The sequence below is a fragment of the Amblyomma maculatum genome, chromosome 6 (assembly GCF_055883805.1).
Source record: "Amblyomma maculatum isolate TAMU_Amacu chromosome 6, ASM5588380v1, whole genome shotgun sequence".
In the NCBI taxonomy this organism is placed as follows: domain Eukaryota; kingdom Metazoa; phylum Arthropoda; class Arachnida; order Ixodida; family Ixodidae; genus Amblyomma; species Amblyomma maculatum.
Window position 1 is genome coordinate 94,274,140 of NC_139349.1, and position 24,384 is coordinate 94,298,523.

Here is a 24,384-nt window from a genome sequence, read left to right on the forward strand (position 1 = left end):
GGTCTTGGCGCAGTTTGCATAAATAATCTAAACAAAAACCCCTTTTCAGTAATATAATGTATTGAAAATTACCGTTTTCGTTACAGTACTTTGCGGTTGTTACTTGATTTTGCTAGCACACAATTTCTTGTGCTGAAAGGTGACTGGCTACTTCTATATATGAAATTCAAAAACGTATAACGGCCCGGCAAGGCACGCTTCTTACATATTTTGCCATGAAATATCACAAAAACGTCACTAGGCCTATAGAAGAGGAAAACAGAACACTGGCAAATTATAGCAGTACACAGGCAAATTCGCGCACTAAGCGAGCTCGAAATACTTCTGGCAATTAAAAATGCTTGCGGCTAGTTGTTGGTAGTACAAAATATTTGAATTTAGGGTTAATCATCGAATATTCCAGAACTATAGCATATCCACTCGACAAAACTTTAAGCAACATAATTTTTTTTTTTTGTGATGTGATGATAGAGTAGAGCTAGCTGTTCGCAGCGCTTTTTTTTTTTTTTTTCTTGTGAATACAGCAGGGTTTGACGGGTGGCTGCGCAATACATACCCAACCTCGTAACACATGACTGCTGGCAGCTGGCGACATTTGCCACGCATGCGGCGAATGCGGCTATTGAGCAAGCACTTGAGATATAGCTTACTGGCGGTGAAAGAGTGAAAAAAGAATGAAAAACTAACAAACCAAAAATAAATGTCTAATATCACGTTAAGCTTCCTGTTGGGCCTTTAAATAGGGCGCGCAAGATCTAGCTAGATCATATAGACTTTGTGAAAGGCTGTCAATCCATTTAGAAAGCACTCTCTGGCTAAGAAATACTGTAGAATCATGTTAGGATGGAATCTGGCAGCACTTCTTGGCCTTGCCATCTTTACGTCCTGGGCGCCGCTTATTCCGACGGATGCAGGTAAGAAGTCATTGTCAACGTCCTGCGACTGCGGACCGTTATTCGGAAACCCATCTATTAGAAAGAAGTGCACATTCTTTCAATTTCATATGCCTTGTTTGCTGCTTTCATACGCACAATTGATTGACAACTTGTCATTGAACTGTCTTAAATATGGCAAAAAGATACAACAACAATTGGTGCACTCAGAAAAGTATGTTATAAAAGTAACGAAGTATGTTATAACAACTGCGTGCCTAGCGACAGCATTGCTGTGCATCAAAGAACAATAAAGACTAAGCAATTGGGCGAATTTTTCGCTCTACGAATTTTGTACTGTAGCAGCTGAGAGTCTCAAGTGCATTTTCCTTTAACGAATGCGCAGGACACCTTCAACAATTGAGTGCCTTGCTGTCAATGCGGAAACGGAAAGGGGAGACAAAAATTTAAGCTCAAGCATTTTTAGTTGCCTTAGATGAATTTCTTTTGTAATCATTTTTAGATTTTCGCACAACTGAAGGAACAAAGACTGCAGTGAAAGTTTAGAAAAGGTTAACAGAAAACTGAAAATATTGAGGTCGAAGAAATTCCGTGGAATAAAACTTGTAAATTGTAGAGAACATGCTCAGCACAATACCTGCAAGGACAGTACTGCGTTGTGCCTGATTTTATGGCGCATATTCAACTGAAGCTATCTTGAGCCAAGAAATGAAAACTGCAGGAACACCATTTTTCTAAAGATATGCACCCCAGGAAAATATTTCTCAGAGCTTTGTATTATTTGTCTTTTTTGCTTCAAAGGCATTGGCACAGGCACATATCACTGGCTTGTTATACGAGATAGGACCCGATTTACCTTAAATGGTTATACCCATGCGCAACTGCTTCTACACAGTTCCAGATTATTGTGGTTGTTATTCCTACCTCAGAGAGCAGCGGTGATTAAGTTTGTTGTTGCTACTTGTAGCACATTTGTTGCTACTGTTGCGGTTGAATTTCTGATTTCAGTACAGCCCTCCCAATACAGACATTCTGAAAGCTTTTTTTATCCTCCTGAGCACTGGACTGCTTTCACTACTATTCACCAATGTAAAAGAGGCACACATACTATACGTCCGAAACTGAGTTTTGAAATCTGATATAAAGACGGAATAAAGCACATATATGGTACGTGAGACTCGTTCAAAGCTCATTTTGCATTGCTAAGTAACATCGATGACTGACATTACGATTTCCAAGTCCATAACCAGGAACGTTCATAGTGTTCTGTGATAAAATTCTTCCCCAAATTGAGGACCTCTTGAGAAGGCATGTAACTCTATAAACAAACGAAAAAATAGAGGAGGGGGGGGGGGGGGGGTCCATTTCTTCCCATTCAGGTATTAATGCTATTTGATTTTGAGATTTTAGTGTGGCATGTACTCTTCAGTGTGTAACCAAGTATATGGTGCTGCGGCTGGTAGCTCTATTACAAGAAATATTGAAAAGCGCACATTACACCAGCGCTGAAATAATGAAGTATTCACTGGCAAAAACACTTGCTAAGGAAGCTTGTTTTATGCATGCAGCCCTTATAGACCAACCGGAGGTCTTTTCGTTGAGCGCACCCATACGGTAGATGCCAGTTTTAGTTTGCTATTTGTAGGCGACAGTATTGTAGCCACATAATTTGAGTTCGAAGCATGTGTCGGACTTTAGTTTTTATTTTGAGTTGCAGTGCTTTGTTTGATATTGTGGACTCCAATGTCCCTGCCAGGCGCCTGAAATTCTACATTGTTTTAATTATGGGTCTGTGTATTCAGCGTGTACACAGACAATGCAACCACTGGGTTTAAAATATGGAATACAAAATGTTAGCGCGTGCGCACGAATGAATTTCATCGCCAATGAGAGCAGTATCAGTGTAGATGCCGAGAGTATCTGAGTCCACATCCTGAAGCTGCTGAATTGCAAAAACCTGTGGGGAGGGAAAAATTGTCGCGAGATATGAGTGATATATCGCCGAGAAGCGATCGGAGTATATCTTTCGCGAGCCGAGAAGGAATAAGCACGGGAGCACCGTCACATTACTGGAAATTTCAAGCTAGAAGGCGCCTGCCTTGTTGGTCATTTTACGAATAAATATGATGTTAAAACAGGCATCACAGATAGCGTGCCGCAGTGTTGGGCTAGCGCCAAAATGTGCCTTCTTCGTTTCTGTATCCCTCTGCGCTCTGAGCTTCTCACAATCTTAGAACCATTTGCGCCCTCCCGCGAACTGTAATGAAACCAATATGAGTCTTCACTGATTGATGCGCGGCTTACTAAGAAATATTTCGCTGCCTCGAAGGAGGCCGCAGACACGGGCATTCAACCATCTTCCACATGCATGCGCAGGTAAGGAATTATATTGAAATAATTTGTACACCATGCCCGGTGATAATATGGTGGGAACTGCTGCTCCTGCTACCCCAGATAGGACGATCATTTTTTAATTTACCAACCCTTCAGGAGAGAACTTGTATGCTACACAACCTCCTCAGCAGCTACACTAGGGAACAGGGCAACAAAGACTGGGGAACAGGGCGACAAAGACGGGACAAGAACGAGACAATAACTCTCTCGTCCTTTTCCTTATGCCGCCTTTGTTGCGCTGTTGCCCAGTATCAATGCATAACAACTCGCCCACATCTCAGCTTTACTCTTCAGTATCCACCATGCACTGAGCTCGTGCGTTTCTTCATAAATCAAGTCGTTCCCGCATGAAAAAAATCACTTCACCGGTCCTCGTTTTTTGCAAGACCAGCCTTGAACCGTCCCACGTGGTCTTTATCAACAAGGGTTATGCTGACTCGGCGTATACCCATATACTCTTGAGAAATAGCGACAGCCCGTACTGTCGCGGTAACGTGCTCGCAATGCGGTCTGCACTGCGGCGCCGACCTTACCATTTGACTCTGCCAGTGTACTGCATTTGAAACCGGGCGAATGGTGTCCAGCCGACAGATTCCAGAGCCGCGCTGTTCCGTGCTCTAGTTAGCGACATATAGAAGCCAAAACTGCCTGATCAAGGTTGAGTAGGGAGGCTGACTGAGGCCCATCTGATAGGGTGCAGCCATAGAAAAATGGTACACACATTCGGACCTAGAGATGTGACTAAAGCTCTTTCCGCATTTCCGCCGCAGAGGACTCATGCCTTCCCTTCAAAATAAAGGACTCTCAATTAATGAATCTCAATGTTTCTTCGATTGAGCCCCGTTAGGTCCAATTATGCACACCTCTCGCATACAATGACATCTAGTCACAGCCATAAAATACTCTTTTGTTTATAGGTAACAATTTTAGTGCAGCACTTTAGAACGTACTGCTCAGCAAATAAGGGAACTGATGGAGAACTGTTCAATTATTGAAAGTATCAATTAGCTCGGAACAAAGTGTGGTTTTCAACTTGAATTCATTACGTTCTCCTATTTGTAGTTTTTGCACTTCACCTGCATGTACACTCCTATCGTAGTCATGAATAAGACCGATAGTACATCTAATATATGAGATATAAGAGAGCGAAAGAGCAATTACGGTTCTTTCAAGACAACGCCATCGCTTAAACAATTACTGAAGGAGACACATTAAAACTGCAACCTATATATAGTGCCGACGCCCGGATTTATCAGACCAGCCACTTATGTGACTATGTATCTTTTACCGTTTTCAGTCGTAATTTCACGCAACACAGTCTAGTGCACGAATCACGTAGTGTCATTTGCCGGCTTCGCCATAGGTCAGAGATTTTAGCAAAGCGCGCAAGGACGGCACAAGAGACCCAGTAAAACATCCTCCCACCACAGCGACCGGAACCCGACTACACGCACGAGCACCTCTTCGTCCTACTGCCTATAATTCATCCTATTCAAGCGCATTAGCAATGTGCAATTCTCTATCTAAACACATCGATTCATACAACTGATCGTAAGATAATCACCGAGAAAGCTGTAAGGGGGGCACGCAATTACACTATATCTTGGCAGTGCGCACTAGAACAAAAAAAAACTGTTGATGCCATTGCACTGTATTTTTTATTCCGTCTAAAGACAATTATTCGTATCATTTTGTCAAGGGTCTCAAACCCGTACTAATATAAACACCACGCTAAGAACATCTCTTCTCCTGCGTGCCAGGACCTAGAAAATAACAAAAATAGGGAGGGGAGGAGGTCACTGACATTGCGCAGAGTGTGCACTTCGCAGTCCGTTAAAAGAAAATAGGTGTTAAAAGAAATAGAAAAAGAAAGAAAAGAAAGCAACGGCGGAGGCTTTTTTTGCCTGCTACATTATTCCCCTATCGCGCCCTATCAGTGTAAGGTGCTACATTATTAGGGACACTTAAGCTCACCCTATGACGCGAGAGCGTAAGCTACCAGCCCACATATGAAGTTACGCTTCAACCAAGCCGTATGGATGAGCCTGCGTATCGTACGGGTAACGAGAATGCAAACGGTTCTGGCATGCTGATTTTGATATTACCCTTCCATATGAAAGGACCCGCGTTGGCAGCTCCTGTCCATGGCATAGGGGTAGCGTGAATTCATATGTCATGGCAGGCTGATTTTTTTACGAGCAGACCGTACGTAGGTAGGTAGCAACTTTAATGATTCAAAAAAGAACCAGGTGAGGGGGAGTAAAGGGAAGCGAGGGAGCAGGACGACGATGGGCCCTCAGGCCGAGATGGCCGGGCACTTTTGTGCTTCGGCGACCCCTCGGGCCCAGCTCACTGTCAGAAGCTGTACCTTGGGCAGCGAGCTGCGCAGAGCAGCCTCCCATCGCTCCTGGTGTCTTGGCCCTTGCCACGGGGGCTTGGGTTTGTTCGGGCAGTTCAGGAAGACGTGAGTAAAGTCGGCTCTGGTGCTAGGACACAAGTGGCAGTGAGGAGAGGTTTCGCCACGGTTTATAACAGAGAGAAGGAAAGGGGTCATGACTGTGGCCGTCTGAAGTCTGCGCCAGAAAGCCTGGTTGCTTTTGGGAAGAGATTTATGCGGAGGAGGGTACAGCAGGCGGGAATTTCTATAAAATACGGTGAGGTCGTGGTAGTTAAGAAGCCGATCTCTGGCACTGCCAGACGAAGGCACCAGGTCGCTCTCAGCCCGGTTGACGAATGCTCGGGCTTGGGAGTGAGCGGCCGTGTTGCCTGAGTGTTCGCTGTGCGCAGGGACCCAGAGGAGGGTGATGAGGTGATCCGGTGGAGGGGATGATGCTAGAATGTTTGCGGCCGGGGAATGGATTTTGCGATGGGCATAATTACTAATTGCTGTTTTGGAGTCTGAGAAGATATACTCAGCAGAGGAGTGTGTGATTGCTAGGGCAATTGCTGCTTCTTCAGCTTGCAGGGAATCCTGCAAATTTGGAATGGACGCACTGACTATCGTGTTGTGGAATCCATCCACGACGGCAGACCGTAGCTTCGCCTCTTCACACCTCTTCACGGCGTAGCTGCGGTCGCCCGAGGTCTAGTTTTCGCTGTCATAGTATTGCTTTCGTAATAATATCCGGTATTAAGCGTGGCCATCATGGAGCGTTTTTCTAGGCGATTAGTCGGCGTCAATGGCAGCGGATAAGTTTTTCCGCCGTCCGAAAGGACGTTTTTGCCAAAGCCACGGGGGAGAGGTGCGGCAGAGGGCCAGTGAGAGTCGGAGGTGTCGTCACGGGATTCTGGGTGGAGCCTTGCCGTTCGAAGGAGTCGCGCACGCGACTCGAGGAAACAGTCATACGTGGTGGCGCAGCTGCTGACCTCGACTCCAGCACTGAATAAGCAGCTTTCCCGGCGTGCGTCATCGACGGTGGCGCATCTACCCCGTTATCTCGTTAAATGCCTCTTGAAGGTAGCTGCTCAAGGCTATACTGAACTAGCTATACTAGACTCAAAAAGTAGGGGTGGTAATGGCAGCGCGGAGCGCATCTATGGAAGTCACTGACTCCGAAGTACAGTACAGAGTCGCGCGCTCAGCGCATTGTCAAGGGAGTCAATTTTATGAGGCTTTCAAACCGCAGTCGCAACCAGTTTGCTTCATTAGGAAAAACTATCCTATATTTTAGTGATTAGTGTAACAGCGGAGCGCGAGTGCGATTGTTGTGTGATTGCCAACTCTCGCCCTGTCATCGCACCATTTCGCGCGGGTAGGCGCATGGTGCCCCGCAACTACCCCATCCCCATAACCTGTTGGTCCCCCTATTCTAAATCTCGCTAAGGAGCGTTTTGCCTTGTCAGCAGACCTCAGGCTCCATTCTTTTGGTATAGCTCCAGGGATGCTTTTTCAAGCATCCTCTGAGTACCGTCGTCTCCGAACCATAAGAAATTAGGAAGTTATCGGAACCGGCAGTTCCTTTTTATGGCAACGTAGACGCACATAGATGCTGTGCAGTGATTTTTTTTTCGGCGTCAGATGCCTGCGAACCGGACTTCGGCAGCGTTGACGGGATTCAGCTGCTTAACGAAAAGGCAGTAGATTGGAAAAAAGAAAAAAAATTCAAGGCAGGTTGGCAACTGAAGTGATGAAAGGCGAAAGCCTGAGTTTTGCGCTAAATTTGCGCCTGTCTTTAGGTGCAAGCATTTCGGGGAGATGACATTAGCTCATTAGCAACGAGATCGCGCTTCTTGTATCTTCGCAGTTGTTCTCCGTGTACGTTTGTGTGGTTGATTTTACCGGGTGCGCGGCATTAATTAGTAATCATTGGTTAGTTAGGCATTAGTCTAATTATTTATTAGTCAGTACTTATTTAATGAATTAGTCATTAGTTAGTAATTGATCATTGAATGACATACGACCATGGTGTGCGGCATTGATCAGTAATTAATTAATCAATCAACTATGCAACTATGCAATTAGTAATTAATACTCATTTATAATTCATGATTAATTAATATTTTTTGCCATTATTGATAATTGTTTATTAATTAATTATTCACTGATTAGTGATTGGTCATTGGCATATGGCTATATAAAGCACGCATGGGCGCATACTGTGGTGATGCTCTGTGATTGGTCGAGACCTCCATGACGTAATCCTATCTCGACCAATCAGAGCCGCCGCAAAAGCGTGACACTTTTGTTGACAACGATTAGGCAATAAAGGCTTTCGCCTTAATTAACGCGCTACAAAATACAGCAGTGGGAAGAAAGCATGAGTGTTCATTGTTGGGTAGTAGGCTGAGAAGCGTGTGCTACCTCTATAAATGCCTAGCGAAGATGGATGCTCAAGAAAATCAGAAATTGTAATGGCAGCGAGGAGTTTCTGGGGAAGGGACCCGTCCGGAGAACATTGAATCTCACTCTTAGCGCATTGTCGAGGGGTCAGTTTTATAGCATTTTCAAGTCGCAGTCGCTCAAAATTGTTGCAGGAGAGCGAGGTCGGTGAAGGCCAAGGTGGGCCGCTGACAGGGACCACGTGCGATCGTTCGTGTTGAGCTCAAAAGTCGTTAATGAGCTGCTTGCCTTGCCAGAACCCAGACGCCTTCCGTGTGCTATGGCTTCAGTATTTACATCCATAGCTGTTGGAAGTGATGACTGTGTACGTTTCTTTGGCACAAATGACGCAGAATAGAGAGAGAGAGAAATCACAGCTCAAATTTCGCGGCGACAGGGAGACCCATAGATGCGTGTGCCCGGAGGGGTGCGTTCGCATCGAGACACTTTAGGGCGATCCGATTAAACGGCGCTCTTCTGGCTCGGCTCCTGACCATGCGGAAGTGAATTCGTCGACGCCGGCTGGGGCGTTTGGCGCGCAGCGTGATTTCGCGTGCAAAAAATGCTTCATGCGGGCCAAGCTTTAGATCTTGTGCGATGATGATTCGCATGCTTTCTCTAAGGAGCCCGGTTACCATTGTTAAACGCAGAACACGGTTTTTCAGTTTCAGGAAATAGAATATATAGCTCGCAGAACTTTGGCTCAGAATCACAAATCCTTACAACTTAGAATTAAGGGAGAATTTTGAACTTTTATTGAAAGTTCGCGGATGTATTCAAACTAAGTTTATTTTTTATTGAGATTTCGGAGAAAATTTTGGTAAGCATCGAATATTCTTGGGTAACGTGTCCTAGAGATTACAGGGGTGGAAAGTAGTTCAGAGTTGCCGCTCTTCAATGGCACCGCCTAAGTTCTAACTTCGTCGAAAATAGACGAGCACCTTCACTCTCTGCCATTATATTTTTCTCGTTTTCCCAAAAGCTATGCGTTAAAGATGTTCCGGGGATTGCATTAGTTTGTCAGAAATGCACGGAAACGAAGCCTGAACTCTATCTACTCATCGATTGGATTACATTGCACTTTCAAGAAGCAGTCGGTTTCCTTTCTGGGGTAAAAAAAAAAAAAAAAAAAAAAAAAAAACTCTATTGAGCACATGTATTTGGCTGAACGAGCACGCGTTTGTGCGGCATAGAATCTCCATATGAGTGTTGCCTTTTATCTCTTGCAACACAGAAGTGAACTGACGGTGGTTAAGCGTTCTAGAACGAGTGAAGTCCACTACGCATGACACAATGTCCATGATAGATTTCGTATGCAATTCCTTTCTGCACTGTGCTTCTTCGTATAAGACGCAGTGCACCACCACGATCTCTTCGGTGACCCCGAGTCCTGCAAGCTTCGTTATACCAACGTCGCACCCAAATATAACTAGCTACTTATAGAGGCACGCGGGTAGTAGTGAGATTGTCGGGGATAAAATATGAATGAGAAAATCAGCTTACTGGACCGTGTGGGGCTGAAATCGCAAGTTTTCCTTTAAACAAATATGAACCAAAACATGCTACCGTCGGACACCATTCGCTCTTTCCTCGCCGAAGGAAAAAAGGACAACGAGCGCTCTCTTGCGTGAACTGCGGACTGTCGCCACTTAAGAATGGCTCGGTGACAGCTATTGAAAGTGTGCAATGAGAAATACCACCCTCTCTTACCTTCAAAAAAGAAATGTAGACTTGAAAATCAGACACAGGGATGAATACACCAATTTCCTAAGGGAAGGAAAGCTAGCACTGGGGGACAGATAATTAGGTGGGTGAATGAGGTTGAATTCGCAGTGGTCAAGTGGATATAGGTAGCACAGGACCGGTTAAATTAAATGATAACGGACAGGTCTTCTCACTGCAGTGATATAGTCTGGCTGATGATGAAGGGAATGGTGATGATATATTCACACGAGGAAGCCATTTCCAATAATGGAATGCTTAGTCGTCATGTATACACTGCTGCACAAGGAAGGATGTAGCATATTTGCATAGCGTAAGGTACCGTGAAATATCAACAGCAAATGCACAGCCCTTAGGATATTACACTCAGAAATTGTAAGCACGATCAGCACCAATCAGGAAAGGTGTCAGACAGCGAAGTGCAAAGGTTAAGTGCTTTTCGACGCGCCTTCACTGAAGGTATGTTGATAATTGCAATCAGAAGACTTAGATCAGTGTTGAGATTATCTCGGACTTCCACCGTCATTATTAACCTCTTCCGACATATTACAGCACTTGCGCTTATCGAAACAAAAGTTCCGCCTACATCTAAATGATTGCACAAATCCGAACAGTGTAATTTACGTCGAATAAAACGATGCCATTTAACAACCCAGGAAAGCTTCAATGAGTCATTCTAAATGGATTGTAAATTTTGCAGGCAGAAAGCAGATTTGTGCCATACGGTATGGGCCTGCCAGGCCAATATTACCTCATTCACTATAATAGAGCCAACGTGGGGAGGATTGGGTGTAGCCCTGTCCAGCTCGGGCCTCGAGGACCGAGAGCATTCTCGAAAGAGTAAGGGCGGGAGCGCCAACAGAATTCCGCGCTAAGGAACCGACCATCCTTCCCATAATTCCGCCTCCCTCTTTGCTTTCAATAAACGTTTTTCATCATCATCATTTTACATTTTCATTTTCTGATGAGGTAGCCTTGTTTTATCGTTGTGCAAGTCAGGAGACGAATTGCGAAGCTTAAGAGAGAACCGAGACACACAAAATATATCTGAACTCGGGAATTACAACCAAGAGTTCTAAAGCAACGTTCAATACTCTCGGAAGGGCACAGAAGCTTACAGTGGGAAGTAAAGCATCGCAAATTTTGTCAGCTGTCGTTGTGTTGCATTTGAACTAACCACTTTGGCTGACAGTAGTGTATTATCGATCCGTCGCCTATTCGTAGCATAATCAGCATTCTGCTGACGCTAAAGATAGTGCAAGTGCCGCAGGGATAGTAGCCGTTGTGCCAATTTGTGTGTATTGAATCCGGCTTTGCGATCCCGCGATGGTATAAGCTTTTTAAGTCCGTAGCTGGTACCTGATCCTGGTTAATTGGAGGAATATTGCAGAGACATTCGCATTGCAATGGGTGTACTAAGGCTGATAATTTTTTTTATGTCGCCCTTTAATCTCTTTCTTGATGAGTGCCAGGTCAATATTGCCGAAACAACCTGAGCTGTATATAAGCGTTGGTTTCGCACTTGTGCGTCAAACGATACAGAGTCATTCTATTTATATATATTTTTTTGCAGTTTTACTAAATATATTTGCTTTGTGCATGATTCCAGCTGATTGTTGTACATTTCGCCTTCCCACCATTGGAAACAAATGTGTTCTGAAAAGTGGAATGGTAAGTTATCTCCTCATTGTCTCTAAACGTTTTTGTTATTGCGAAGGTGAATTGTACTGGTGTCGAAATATTTAGGCTGAAGGTGAAGTGTCGTTGGTGAGAAAAAAAAAAGGGGGGGGGGAGTTATGAGGCTTTTTTTAAAAAAGAATATGAATCTAAAGAAGATATTATATCTTAGTCGCTAGTGGTAGCGAATCAAAGAAAAATTTAAAAGAACTCAGAAATGATTTTAATGCCTAACTAGAATGAAAACGTACTGCAGATGTCATCATTGGGAGTTTTCGAATAAGTTAGCTGTTATGCGTTGACCCCATGATATAAATCTAGTGTTACAAACAGCAGTTTGTCATTGTATCCAATGAGGGCAAACTATGACGGTGCGTTCTAAACCGCACATGCACCGTTCAGCCTTCGCAATCGGTGCACCCAAACGACATAGGCGAGATGAAGCGCGGTAGGTCAAAGCCCCAAACATGATATATTTTTTAGGCATTCGCATGTATTAGTTTCAAGGGGAAGAAGATACACACGACGTTTATCTTCAGATAACTTGTACGTAGTGAAGCCCAGACAAAAATGTTAGTGCGGAGGTGAGAATACCTAGTTTCAGTACATATCGTTTCATAATTTTTTACTCAAATTTTGCAATTTTTCCTCTTTGTGCTTGTTATGTTAGAGGCGGGCGGTATGTAAATGAGCACCTCATCAAAGAAAATGCCATTTAAACGTAGCGCTTCATCTCTCCTCAATTTTTCCTTTGTTTAATTGATTGCGTAACAATCAGTTTTCATGACAGAGTATCAACGGCCTTCAGAGCTTTTCTTCCGCAATGTCGGCTTAAGTAAAGGTAAAGACAAGAAAGCGTCGCTGTTGATGTTTGTTTTATTCTTGCTGTTTTCAGGTGTTCCACATCGATTCTATTAGCCAGATGCAATGCGGCACATCCCCGGTAAGAACAAAAGTATATGAGATAGCTTGGGTAAGAAAGAAACGAAGAAAAAGTGGCTCGTTTCTCGGCATAAAGGTCGCATATTAACGGGACCGCTTTAATTAGCAATCCCGTTACGTCAAGAAATCCGGCTTCGGCATTTTCGTTGTGAGCGACAAATCGCGAACATTACTGCTGCAGGTGGTCGGTAGCAAGGGCGCTCGGTAGCAAGGTGGTCGGTAGCGCTCGTCCTGTACCCTGTCTTGTGTGCGTTTTTTCGCGCTACTATAAGATGTCTGAGGTAGCAAGGGACTTTTTGGATAATACCAGTTGGGAAACTGCTTCAAAAGATAACTAGTTTTTGTATGAACTTTTCTGGTGCCGATGACGTGTTGCGCCATCTAGAAGCGGTCAATAGAAGCCTTCCGCTGTTGCCTTCATTACCTTATGGTAATTACTTTTTCTTTCTTCTCTTCCATCTCAATTACCTCGACGGCAGAGTTTTCTAGAAGGTTTCAAATAAGAAAATTTCTCTATGCAAGTTTTCATCCAATTTTATTTTCCAGGCGGTTGTGAATTATCAACAATCTGAAAGTTTGTAACTTTGCCCAATTTCTTTAAAGGCCACAGGCGGTCCCAATATTCGTACACAGCCTAATTTTGACCAATCAAAATCGCCGAATTTTTATACATGGGCCCTACGGGAAGTTTCGTAACTGGTAGTATTGAAGAGCTCTGAGTGCAGGTTACAAAGCCGAACTCCCATTTGTATGCGGGTCGCGTGATGTCCCAAGATCGCATGACTCGGCCAAGTTCACAGACGCTGCCGACTCAGGGCCTCTCAGATTGGGATGGAACCTGGGTCTCTGGAGTCCAGTCAGATATGCTACCCATACTCTACGCAGGCACGTTCGCATGGCTTTGCTAAAACAGGGCTTTTAAGGTAGAAGCCTGTGTCCGCTCATGGGCTGCGGACATGTTCCCAAGAACTGAAAGTTGAGAAAACAAAATGTCTCCACCGGTTTTCGAACCACTATCTTTCCGATCATCAGTCGAGAGCGCAAACTATTTTTTATTTTCTTTATTATCTGGCTTTATCACCTACTGTTTCACAAAAACAAACCATAATCGCAGCATTAAGCGCACATGGCTACGTATATATAAGAGACATCATGATCAGCCACGTTTAGCCTGGCTTTGTGACATTGAAACTCCCTCAAAGAAAACAAGGGCTGTACCCTAGAGGGCCGGTCGGGAGGTTCTGAAGCCACTTTTGCTATCATGACAAACCAATGCATAGTCTCAAAAATAAATTCGAGCAGGTCTGGCATCCCTGTGATAGGCGATGCCTGGCTCATGAGAAACCGATCATAATTCTCTTTCACTAGCGTGAGATTAAAAGTAGCGATGACAACGACGATGTACTCAGTGACAGTGATAGTACTAGCGCTGACAATGACTTTGCATATGGTTGATACTGATGATTGTAGCGATAGTGATGATGAGAGTAGGGGTGAAAATGACGCAGTTCGTGAAACCGTCCTTTAGAGTGGCTTCCGCAATTTCCTCTCTTAAGAAGCAGAGTCCTGTAATTTCTATTCTTGTTGGGTAGCTTTTCACGTAACGCGGCAACATACGTACAAATGTATGCTCAAAAGTATACGTGTGAGGTGTCAAAGTCACATATAAAGGGATTTTCGTTTAAACTATTAACACAGTACATATACTACACGAACGAGGACAGGCATTGGGAGCCGTGGACAGAAGCCACTAAATGGATCGCAGCAAACCTTCCACGTCAGAGCGTCACATTTTCGAAACTTTGTTCCCACAACCAAGAGTTTCAGGTGTGGTCAAGCATTTTCACTTCTGAATATCTGTAGTGGCTGATACCTGGCACTGCTTTGCTTAGAAGATTTCGAAGGATTTCAGCCCTATGTTTACCGTGTCCCACAGTAGCGGTCCTGCTTATCACTTTTAGCGTGCTAATGCGCAGCGGTTTTTAAATTTTCTTTGAATTTCGCAGATATGTAATGCAGCAGAAATGTGGTTCTCATAAACGAAAAAAAAAAAAAAATTAAAGCACTGCATGTAAGTGTGTTTAGGAGAGAAAATCGCGAATGCCACTTTACTGGATGGTTTTGACTAACCGCATCGTCATTCTCATCACTAATATCATCACCTCTGTCGCTACCGTCATCATAATAATTGTCACTGATTGCATCGCGTTGTCATCGCTATGAATCTCATCAAGCTAACCAAGGAGAATTACAATCGGTTCTCGCAATCCCGAGGTGGACTAGTTTCAAGACTCGGAACTGTCAATTCGTGCGAACATTTCCTGGCAACGTTTCCTGCCGGCATTTCCGGCGCCCATCAGACTAGAAATGCTTAAAATATGAACCGCTGTAACGTTTATTAGAGGCGGTAGGCATCAACTGACTCAGTATTTGCCTACAACACGAGCTGTGAATTTAGGCTGAAGAAGCATGAGCTATTTTATTTACTGATGAGACATTATTCCGCGCTCTTTGCGAATGCACTTCTAGACAAAAAATCTTTCTCGTGCAGTTAGATTTTCTCTTGAGCCTAGTACGTAGTGGCCAGCTTTTTCTAATTGTCCGTAAAATACACGATTTAAAACGCGTTTACTGAATTTAGAGTCCAGCAGAGTAAAGGTAATTTGTATTTGCCAATATTATTATTTGCGCTCTTGCGAAAAGACAATTTCTTTCATTCATGTCACAATCTCAAGTCGCAAAAACGCTCAGCAAGAAGCAAAAACGCAGAACACGAAAGTAACGGCGAAAATACCACCCGACTCTGCAAAACTTTCGCATGCCTGTAATCTTTATTATGTTTTAGTTTGTTGGTTACGTTATTGCTGTTCACGCCGCTTTATTGGTTTGTAGCTGCTGCACAAAAAGTGGGAGGCTTCTTTTATATGTGAAGAACAGCCATCGAAAGTAATTTATGTCCAGATGGGGAGATGAGTAGGCTTGAATAGCTGTAAAATTTTCGCATTTAATTGGGGCTATGCTCGGGCTTTTATCGTCAGTGTATAACTACGCAGCAAAGATACAGTGTAAATATAACTTATGAGACCATTAACTGCTTTAAGCTTTCTCATATTCTAGTCCGTAGACCCGAATTCGAACGCTGTAGACAAGCCTGCTCACGTCGGTACAATTCATTCCACTGTCAGACTGATGCAGCGCATTTTTCCTGGAGCGGCCGTATCAGCTGCTTCCGAAATATTTTGCAGATGTTTATTGTATGGCTTTGGCCGTCTCTTTCACTAATCCGGAGTGGGCCTTGTATGTAATGGGAAAGGATTGCTAAAAATAAACATTCTGCATAGCTTGTTCCTACCCACTGAACTCCAGGTAGTTCGGGATCTTATTAAGAAAGGTATATGTATAAGTTACAGAGTCCACCTACTTCCAGATATGAATATCTCAGCGGATCATCGCATATACTTGGCCTCTCTCTATAGAGGCGTCGCATTCAGCTGGAGGTGTTCGAGTCGTGACATCGGCACAGCGGTCAATTGGTAGCTTCTGCTTTCATCTATGCTCGATTTAATCTCGCACTTAATGCACATAGCTTGGAAACACAACCAGTGGGGAGCGCGGACACAAGATAAACATTTCGTTCTTAGTTTCTTGGAGTCCTCTTGATTTCAGTGCAGCGATGTATACCGGTTATTTGTTACTCGGCTTACATCTACTTCATTTAGAGCCTGGATCATGCAAGGAAGTACGCGACAGCGCGGTTGCATGCGAGGCTTTTATTCGACGATGACCGCGTAGCGTAAAGCCTCTCGCTCACTAGAAGTTGCAAGCTGCAGACTAATGAAGAAGCGATGGGAGCCGCCACGTAGCTTTCGCTTTCGACTCGAAAGAAAATGTAATCAGTGAGTACCAAAACCGCAAAGTGAAACAGTGAGAACAGCGATGCTCTTAATCTTGTGATAATTCGCGAAAGTGCAAATTTCGACAACACTTTGCTTATTGAAAGAAGCGTAGATAGGTCCCGCAAGTCCCGCAAGGATTTTCGTGCTCGAATGAATACGGTGTCCCGTTATCGCCACCACCACCACCACCACCACCACCACCACCATCATCATCATCATCATCAGCACCATCCGGACTATACCCACCGAAGTGCGAAGGCCTATCTAATATTACTCCAATTAAACTGGTCATATGCTAGCCGCATCCACGTGATCTCTGCGAACTTCTTAACGGCACCTCATCTACCCACCTAACGTTTTGCCGCCCCCTGTTACGCTTTGCTTCTCTTGGAATTCAGCGACGATTGATTATCCTCTCTTCGCACAACATGCCCTGCCCATACCCATTTCTTCTTATCTTTAATTTCTGCTAGAATGCCATTAACTTGAGTTATTTCTCTGACCCACTCTGCACGCTTCTTATCTCCTAATGTAACACATACCATTTTTCGTTCCATAGCTCTCTGCATGGTTCTCAACTTAAGTTGAACCCTTTTTGTTAGCCTCCACGTTTCAACCCCACAGGTGAGCACAGGTGATATGCAACTGTTACATATTTCCTCCTTGAGTGATACCGGTAAGCGGCCAGTCAAAATCTATGAGTACTTGCAAAATGGTCCCCCTTTTAAATATTATTCTCCGTGTTATTTCCCTTTCATGGTCCGGATCTGCGGTTAGTACCTGTCCTAACTGAAAAAAAAAAAAATCGTCTAGCACTTCTAGCGCTTCGCTAGCTATTTTAAGAGGCTCTTAATTCCCGAAACTGTTGAATATTAGCTAGGCCTTATGCATATTAATGTTTAGGCTCACCTTTCTACTTTTCCTGTCGAGATCATCCATCATTATATGCAATTCATCACTTCAGTTACGTCGCAAGGCAGTGTCACCAGCGAATCACAGATTACTGAGGCATGCTCCATGAACACTTATTCCTAACTAACCCCATTCCAAGTCTCAGAATACTTCCTGTAAGCAAGCTTTGAATAGTACTGGGGAAAATTGTACTAACTCCTTCCGTCATAGCAGTTTTTTTACCTCCTTTATTCTGAAAGTTCGTTACTGTGCAGTCGCTATAAATACCTTCCAGTACTTGCACACACGGCTCATCTACACCCTGATTTGGCAATGCCAGCACGATTGCGAGGTTTCGACTGAGTCACGTGCTTTCTCGTAAACATTCTTTTTGTGTCATGCCATACGTCAGCTTACATATCGCGCTGACGTAGGAGCCTAAACGAGTATAGGCTCCGGAAGTTCATCTATGAGGTGATGGCTGATACCGTCGTGTTGCAAAGCACGGCTGTTAGACACGTTAGCCTTGCTTGCCCCGTCGGCACCGCAAGCTAGCGTCGATTCATGCCAGGTTGTGAGCGCCACCTGCTGCATTCCACGGTTGGTGCAGCGAAGACTCAGCTGCTCTTCACCATTCTTGGTCCACGCTGTAGCCACCTGCCAAACTTGGCATGTGCAAAAGGGGAGACGGAGTCCCCCCTATACTGGTTGCGGATGGAAGCGAGAGGCCTCCACAGAATGAAGCCTCATAAATGAAATTTGTAATCTAGTTAGCCCCCCCCCCCCCCCCCCCCCAATTAATGGGAAATCACTTGTAATAACTCAACAAAGATTACAACAAAGGTGTTAGGCAGTTTGCTTAACAAAGTTAAGGAAAATTTTAATTCAGTAAAATGCCCATAGAAAACTATGTAGTAATACTTCTGAACCAGATGTAAATTGATGAAAAGCAGTTAAGCCCAAAGTGAGTAACTAATGCTAAACATTGGCAATTAGAAATAGTTATTATAAAATTTGTAATTTTTTGTTCCTTAGCCAGTGAAATCATCTTGGTTGTTCATGAGCCTTTATAGTTGAGCTTGCGAGAAACAGTTCCACTGTTGCTCTTCTTTGCCACTTAAACAATATAATTTAAATTGATGGAATAAGCTCGCCAAGGTCATGATACCTTTTCCTCTGCTATGTTTTGGGGCTCGGTAAATATCTGTCTCTGCACAGATGGTTTATAAAAGTTGTCAAAAAAAAAAAAAAAAAACGTTAACGAGAACACGTAAAAGCATCTAGTGAATCGGCTTCGTGCCTGAATAAGGATCTTTGCTTTAACTGAAAATTTTCATTTCTTTCAGAAAGAAGATTCACTGAAATATGCGATGATCTTGATTGATATCTTCAACGTACGTCTTAATTTTTTTTATAAAACGTTTCGCTTGTGCCTTACTCTATTGCTGCGTCAATCTTGAATAACAGTTGCCAGTTAGAACCTGTTCTGTCAAATAGCCACTCTTGCTCTTAAAGTGAACAATAGAAAATAAATACGCACCGGTGCCTATATCAGAACTGAAATTAGGATTCAGATTATGACACTGTAAGGCGACTTTCTTTACGCATCTTACGAGTTAGGAAGCAAATTTAAATATAGGCATTCATTATTTAAAAAAAAAATAATTGAATTTTTTCGACTAGATGCTTGTATTCATTGCAGTGTCTGAATAAAATTTATCTGGAATAAGAACTTACACGAGAACGCTTAAATGCAGTATGCTTGGCTCTTAATAAATGATGCAATTGCTACCTCCGGAATAAGCATCAGCATTGTTTAACCCTGTAATCTGGCTAATTTTGTTCTCAAAAAATGAATCTCATGAAAGATTTTATGTTTCTAGTTTTCATTCACCTAGATATTAGAAATGAATTCTAAATCCAAACTGTATAAAACAGGAAAATAAAAAAAGATACGTGAATTATCAGCAGCATCATATCATCTAAGACAAAGCGGCGTCTAACTCTCAGAATGCTGTTGGTCTTTAGAATCACAGATGTTTACCACGCGTGTCGTCCTTGTGCGTCTGCCACAGGTGGCATTGGAGTTTATCTGCCTGTGTCTGACATGGACTTCCTGAAATTGAAGTGCCTGGCCATGTCGATGTGGTCGGAAATTCAATATCCTAGCTGCGCTAGCATGATCTATTCGAACGCGCACCACACTGTACACGTAGCAGATATAGGTGCGTCCTCTCTGCAAGCGCTCTCCGGAGGTATGTTCACGTGATCATTGTGATTGTACACGTGTAAGCCAGAGAATTAGCAGTCTTTAAGACTGCCAGCTCTGGTTATGTGCTCGGCCGTAAGCATGGACTTCCCCATTCACCTGCTGCTCGAGACATCTATATAAGCAGTTGAGCGTGATACTGCGACCGCAATCGGAGCTTTTCAAAACGCAACATTATTGCCTTTATATCAGTTAGTTAGAATGTGTATTCCATAAACATATGGTACCATGAAAAGGGCGCTCTCGATATTTACTCAACCTTTCCAATTTGAACAAACTTAGACGCTTTTGACATCACTCGCGTTTCAGAATATAGAGCTGGAAGTAAAAACATAAAATCGCTTTTTTGAAACTGCACTGACCAATGATGAATGCCCAACATGCAATGTTCCTTGGTGACGTTTAATGGTTATCATGCAAGATTAAAAAATCATTTTTTGAGAATACTAAAACTGCTTTCGAATTCATTTAATCTGACCAGAAATTAGTTACAGCTATACAAATTTGCGTAACGTGAGTTCCTTCTTTTAAGTGAAAAATAACGTGCCTGTGAAATCAGACCCGAAAGAGGAACTGGTTTTCATTATTATTTGATCAGGCGTCGAGCATCTTTTGGTCAAAGCGAAATTAAATCTTGTCTAACTCTTTTGAAGAACAAAATCGTTGTTGAAACGAGATTCTGAAAGTCGCGAATACGGAAGTGGAAGCACGGGACGCTTAGCTCAGTGATTGAAGACAAATATACAAATTAAAATAAATATATATTCGAGCCACACTTACACGTAAGAGAAAGCTGTGATATAGTTGCCTTTCCCTTTCTCCGCCTTTGGTGACGCATTTGAAGCCTGATTACCATCCTGATTGTGAGAGCACTACATAAAACATGTCGCCAAAGAACATTGTGAAATAAAAAGGAATAGCTGATCGACTTGCAAAGGCAATGAGGAGAGAAATCGAGTCTGGATTGAAGCAAATGAACTGGGATGTCAAAATAAATCATATCACTAGATACAAATCTAACCAATGACAACAAAATCATAAAACGAAGGGCTACCTAAAAATGAGTGTTCAGACACTGCGAATACCTCAAGACCCAAACAATCTCGCAGCTAGATGGTGGCGCATATTAGAGCAGGGATCAACTTTTTTAGGCTCAAACTTGGGGTGACCTTGAAGCTTAGCAAAGGTCAATCTAATACTTAATCTGCATACCGACAAGCTTCTTCTAGTGTAGTATGCTATGTTGAGCTGGTGTATAACCAAGTCACTACCTGGACACGTGACCATGTCTAATCCCATTTGGTCGTGTAGGGTGCCTGATTTTTCATAACGTTGGGGATTACGTCATAGGCGTCCGAAGACGTCAGCTGCATATATGGTGTTAGCAACACAGACTTTCTCTCGTAACACTTGTCTTTGCGTTTGACCACATGTATGTTTTCCTGATTTGGGCCATCGAGGATGATTTCGCAACGATCTGTTCTTTTTTTTTTTTTTTCAGTGTATGTTCTATAATTTGGCAGCCAGTAACAAAGGTTCGGTAGCTGCGCTCGCACTTAAAAACTCTTTGTGGACGTTTTTCGTGTTTGGCCCGGAAGGATACAGTGAGTAAATTGTACCCTGCGTGTTTGTTTCGTGTTAACCTCTAGTCGATATGTTTTATAGGGGTCTCTTCAGTACCGATAAGATGTGATGCCACAGCATTGACGTGAGCATATAAGTGATGTTATTAAGCGATGGTCATAGTAAGTAGAGCAAGTGATTAGTGCTATGTAGTAGTGGTAAGTAATACAGTTACATAGTAGCGAAAAGTAGCAGAAGTAGGTAGTAGTGCCACCCTGTAGTTCTAATTAACAATGTAAGCTCTTTGCTATCAACAATTTCTATTTGCTGCCCATTCTAAGATATGAGGCACGTGCCTAACATCTCGAAAAATATCACGCTAAACGAAAGCTCCTCAGCGGCGCAGAGTTAGATTGCCCGGCTAGCAAGCGAAAGGGTTCGGTTCCCGCACTATCACTTATCTTTTTCACGCGAGTGTTTTGCTTTCTTCGGAAGCACTTCGTAACAATATACAAATAGACGCTTTGCGTAGTTCTCTTTAGAGCGCAGTTGCAAAAATATTGGGAGGCCAGTGAAATGAAAAGTCACAACGCGCAACTTGTTAGTGGCGCCTAGAGCACAGCAATAGCACGGAAACAGGCAAACTTCTCGCTTTATTGGAAGGCCTACAGAGACATGAAGACAAAGTTTTTGTCAGGCATTGAGTAATGTATTTGCAAAAGGTAATCCTAATGGACTAGAACGAACAGTAAAAAAAAATGGCAGTGGCTTAGCTCCGGTTAAGACTGGTAAATTGCGTTAGCAATGGCCGCATGGTAGCTTGTGTGGTTCGATAATTTGGGAGTAACACATGACACACAATGGTTACGGCTGTTCTTCCGGCGATTCTTCAGACGAACTGTATAACGGAACCTTTTGTTCCTTCAGACTTGGTCGGCATGTATTACACATTTTAGCATTTTGCACAGTCTCATCGTCCCACTCTGGGTAAGCTAACCGTTGTTCACGTTCTTCAGCAGTCTCTTGAGACCGTTGCCGTTTTCTGGCTTCGGCGCATCGCCGATGCTTCTCTTTGCAAGACTGCACAGTAACTGATTTACCCCGACGCGAACTCCCATTTCTCTCCTTTTACTTTCACTCCTGTTAGCGATCGTCTTTTAATAATGTGCAATTCCTTACCCTGGGCGGCGGCCGTCCACCCCTTGGACCCTGAGTGGTGCGTCCCAGCCACCGCTATGACGCACGTGCCGGGATTTCGACGCGCATGCAACATCGGACCTTGCTCGCATCGCATGTGGTGAGAGAGTGCGATCCGGGGAATGCCAGGAGTGCGAAGTACGTGAGGACGCGAGTGAGCTGTGCGTCAGCACGGAGCGCGAACGCTTGAAAATTGTGTGAACGTGTGTGAGCACTCCCCCCTTTACGGCGCTGTTCATGTGTCGACGCAGCTGCGACTCAAGGTGAAGCATGGCCATGAGCATGGCGTTGTGAGGCCGAAGCAGCGGCGCTATAGTGCTCTATAGCGGCGCCGTTGCAGCGCGCGGCGCGCCGACCTGTGCCGCCATCTGGCGGAGTCCGGCTGAAGCGATTGCTGTTCAAGGTCAAGCACGGCGTCGGCTGGGGATACGCGACTGCACGAAACCTGGCGCATCAAAGTTAGCTGAGCATAGATGAGCAAGTGGCACAGTGCAAACGCCAAAAGTATTCGCCCTCACTATCCATCTAATGATAGACTTATTACGGCGTTCTACTTTGGTGATATGTTTTGTTTTATATACAGAAATGGTGTGGATTGAGAGAACAGTTGATATTTTTCGTTTTATCGATTAAACGTCGATTAAACGTGGTGTGTATTCAGAGAATAATTTTATTATACCTACTCGGACTGGTAAATTGGTAAATTGGTTTACAGAAAAGGAAAGGCGCAGCATCGGTTAAACGTCTCCGTGGACACCTGACCCGCTCCATAAGGGAAAGGAAAAGTGGGAGTGTTGTTGTTGTAGTGGTTATTTATTGTATGTACAAAAGGAAAGAAAAGATGTTTGCCAGCCCCGGTATCTGCTATCTTATATCTGAAGCACCTGAACTGGGGCGGCGGAAATAAAGGGATAGCGAGGAGAAGGTAGAGGAAATCAAAGAGGTGAGTGATAGGGAGAAGGAAAAGGGTAGGTAAAAATAAAAGAAATATATACACTATGGTACAGTATACAGTAGTTTACTTGAGGCCCACCCGCAAATGTCTTGTCACTGAGCACTCGCACATCGGGCGGGCCTCCGCAATAGCTCTGCGTCCAGGCAACTGTTCACAACGCACGCACTGGCCAACTGTACAAAACACTGACGGCTGTCGTGGGCGATCGGCCGTTATTGTGGGAATAGCACACGTGGAGCGTTCAGTCCCAGCGCGCACTATCTGGCGAGGTGAAATAGGCGGGTCATCAAGCCCGCCTGTTCGATGTAATCACACAAGCTCACGTGAGCTCGCTCGCGGACGCGCGCACAGCCCGGCGGCCACAGGAGCACAGCTACGCTGTCCGGGATTACCCCCTGCGCTCTGTAAGCCGCCAGAAACTCACGTCGTGGTTCGGCTAGCGCGGTGCAGCGCAGTAGAAGATGTTCGAGAGTTTCTACCGCGCCACAGCCGTCACACACGTCACTAGTGGCAAGTCCGTGGCGCATCCGTCGTACCCCAGGCCACACACATCCAATGCGTGCACGGAGGATCATTGCGCGTTGCAGCCGAGTCAGCGAGCGGCCGCTGACACTGTGAATGCGCTCACCTCTTGCGATGCGTGGGTCGGGGGGCTGCGTGCGGAGGTGATCGTCAATTACCGCACGCACATCCTCCAAAGCGAGTTGCTCATCGCTAGGAGGGAGTTCACGTGCTGCGGTCGCGAGCTCGTCGGTACGTTCGTTGCCCTCTATGCCGCAGTGCCCGGGGATCCACTGTGCCCGTATAGCGCAGCCACGCTCCGCCAAGCGCTTGAGACGCGCGCGAATCTGACACAGCAGCGGAGTTCCCCGGCCGGTGGTTCGAAGGCGGCTGAGTGCAGCGCGGGAGTCACCATAGCACGGCACACCTGGGTGACGGCGGAGTCAGTTCAAGCAGTAGATCCAGGCCTAGGCGTAGGCCCAGCAGCTCCGCCGTGGTGGAAGAACCCAGGTATGACAGGTGCAGCTGTCTGTGCAGTTGCAGGGCGGGGATGGTAGCCGCCGCTGCTAGCGAGCAACTGTCTCTGGCCACGGAGCCGTCGGTGTAAACGAGGAGGTGGTGTTGGAGTTCCTCGTAGATGACGGCTCTGGTCAGCTGCTGCACTG

The 24,384-nt window shown here is 44.5% G+C and overlaps 1 protein-coding gene across 1 annotated transcript in view; it reads left to right on the top strand.

Annotated features, from left to right (window-relative positions):
• Positions 1 to 792: 792 nt before the first annotated feature.
• The window catches only part of LOC146186298 (uncharacterized), a 44,428-nt gene continuing 20,836 nt past the window's right edge, over positions 793 to 24,384 (top strand). The window contains exons 1-5 of the mRNA XM_084605649.1: positions 793 to 914; positions 11,438 to 11,499; positions 12,401 to 12,448; positions 18,581 to 18,628; positions 21,005 to 21,107. Coding sequence (XP_084461775.1) covers positions 836 to 914; positions 11,438 to 11,499; positions 12,401 to 12,448; positions 18,581 to 18,628; positions 21,005 to 21,107 — 340 coding nt within the window. The 5' untranslated portion in view covers positions 793 to 835. The remainder of the gene's footprint in view (positions 915 to 11,437; positions 11,500 to 12,400; positions 12,449 to 18,580; positions 18,629 to 21,004; positions 21,108 to 24,384) is intronic.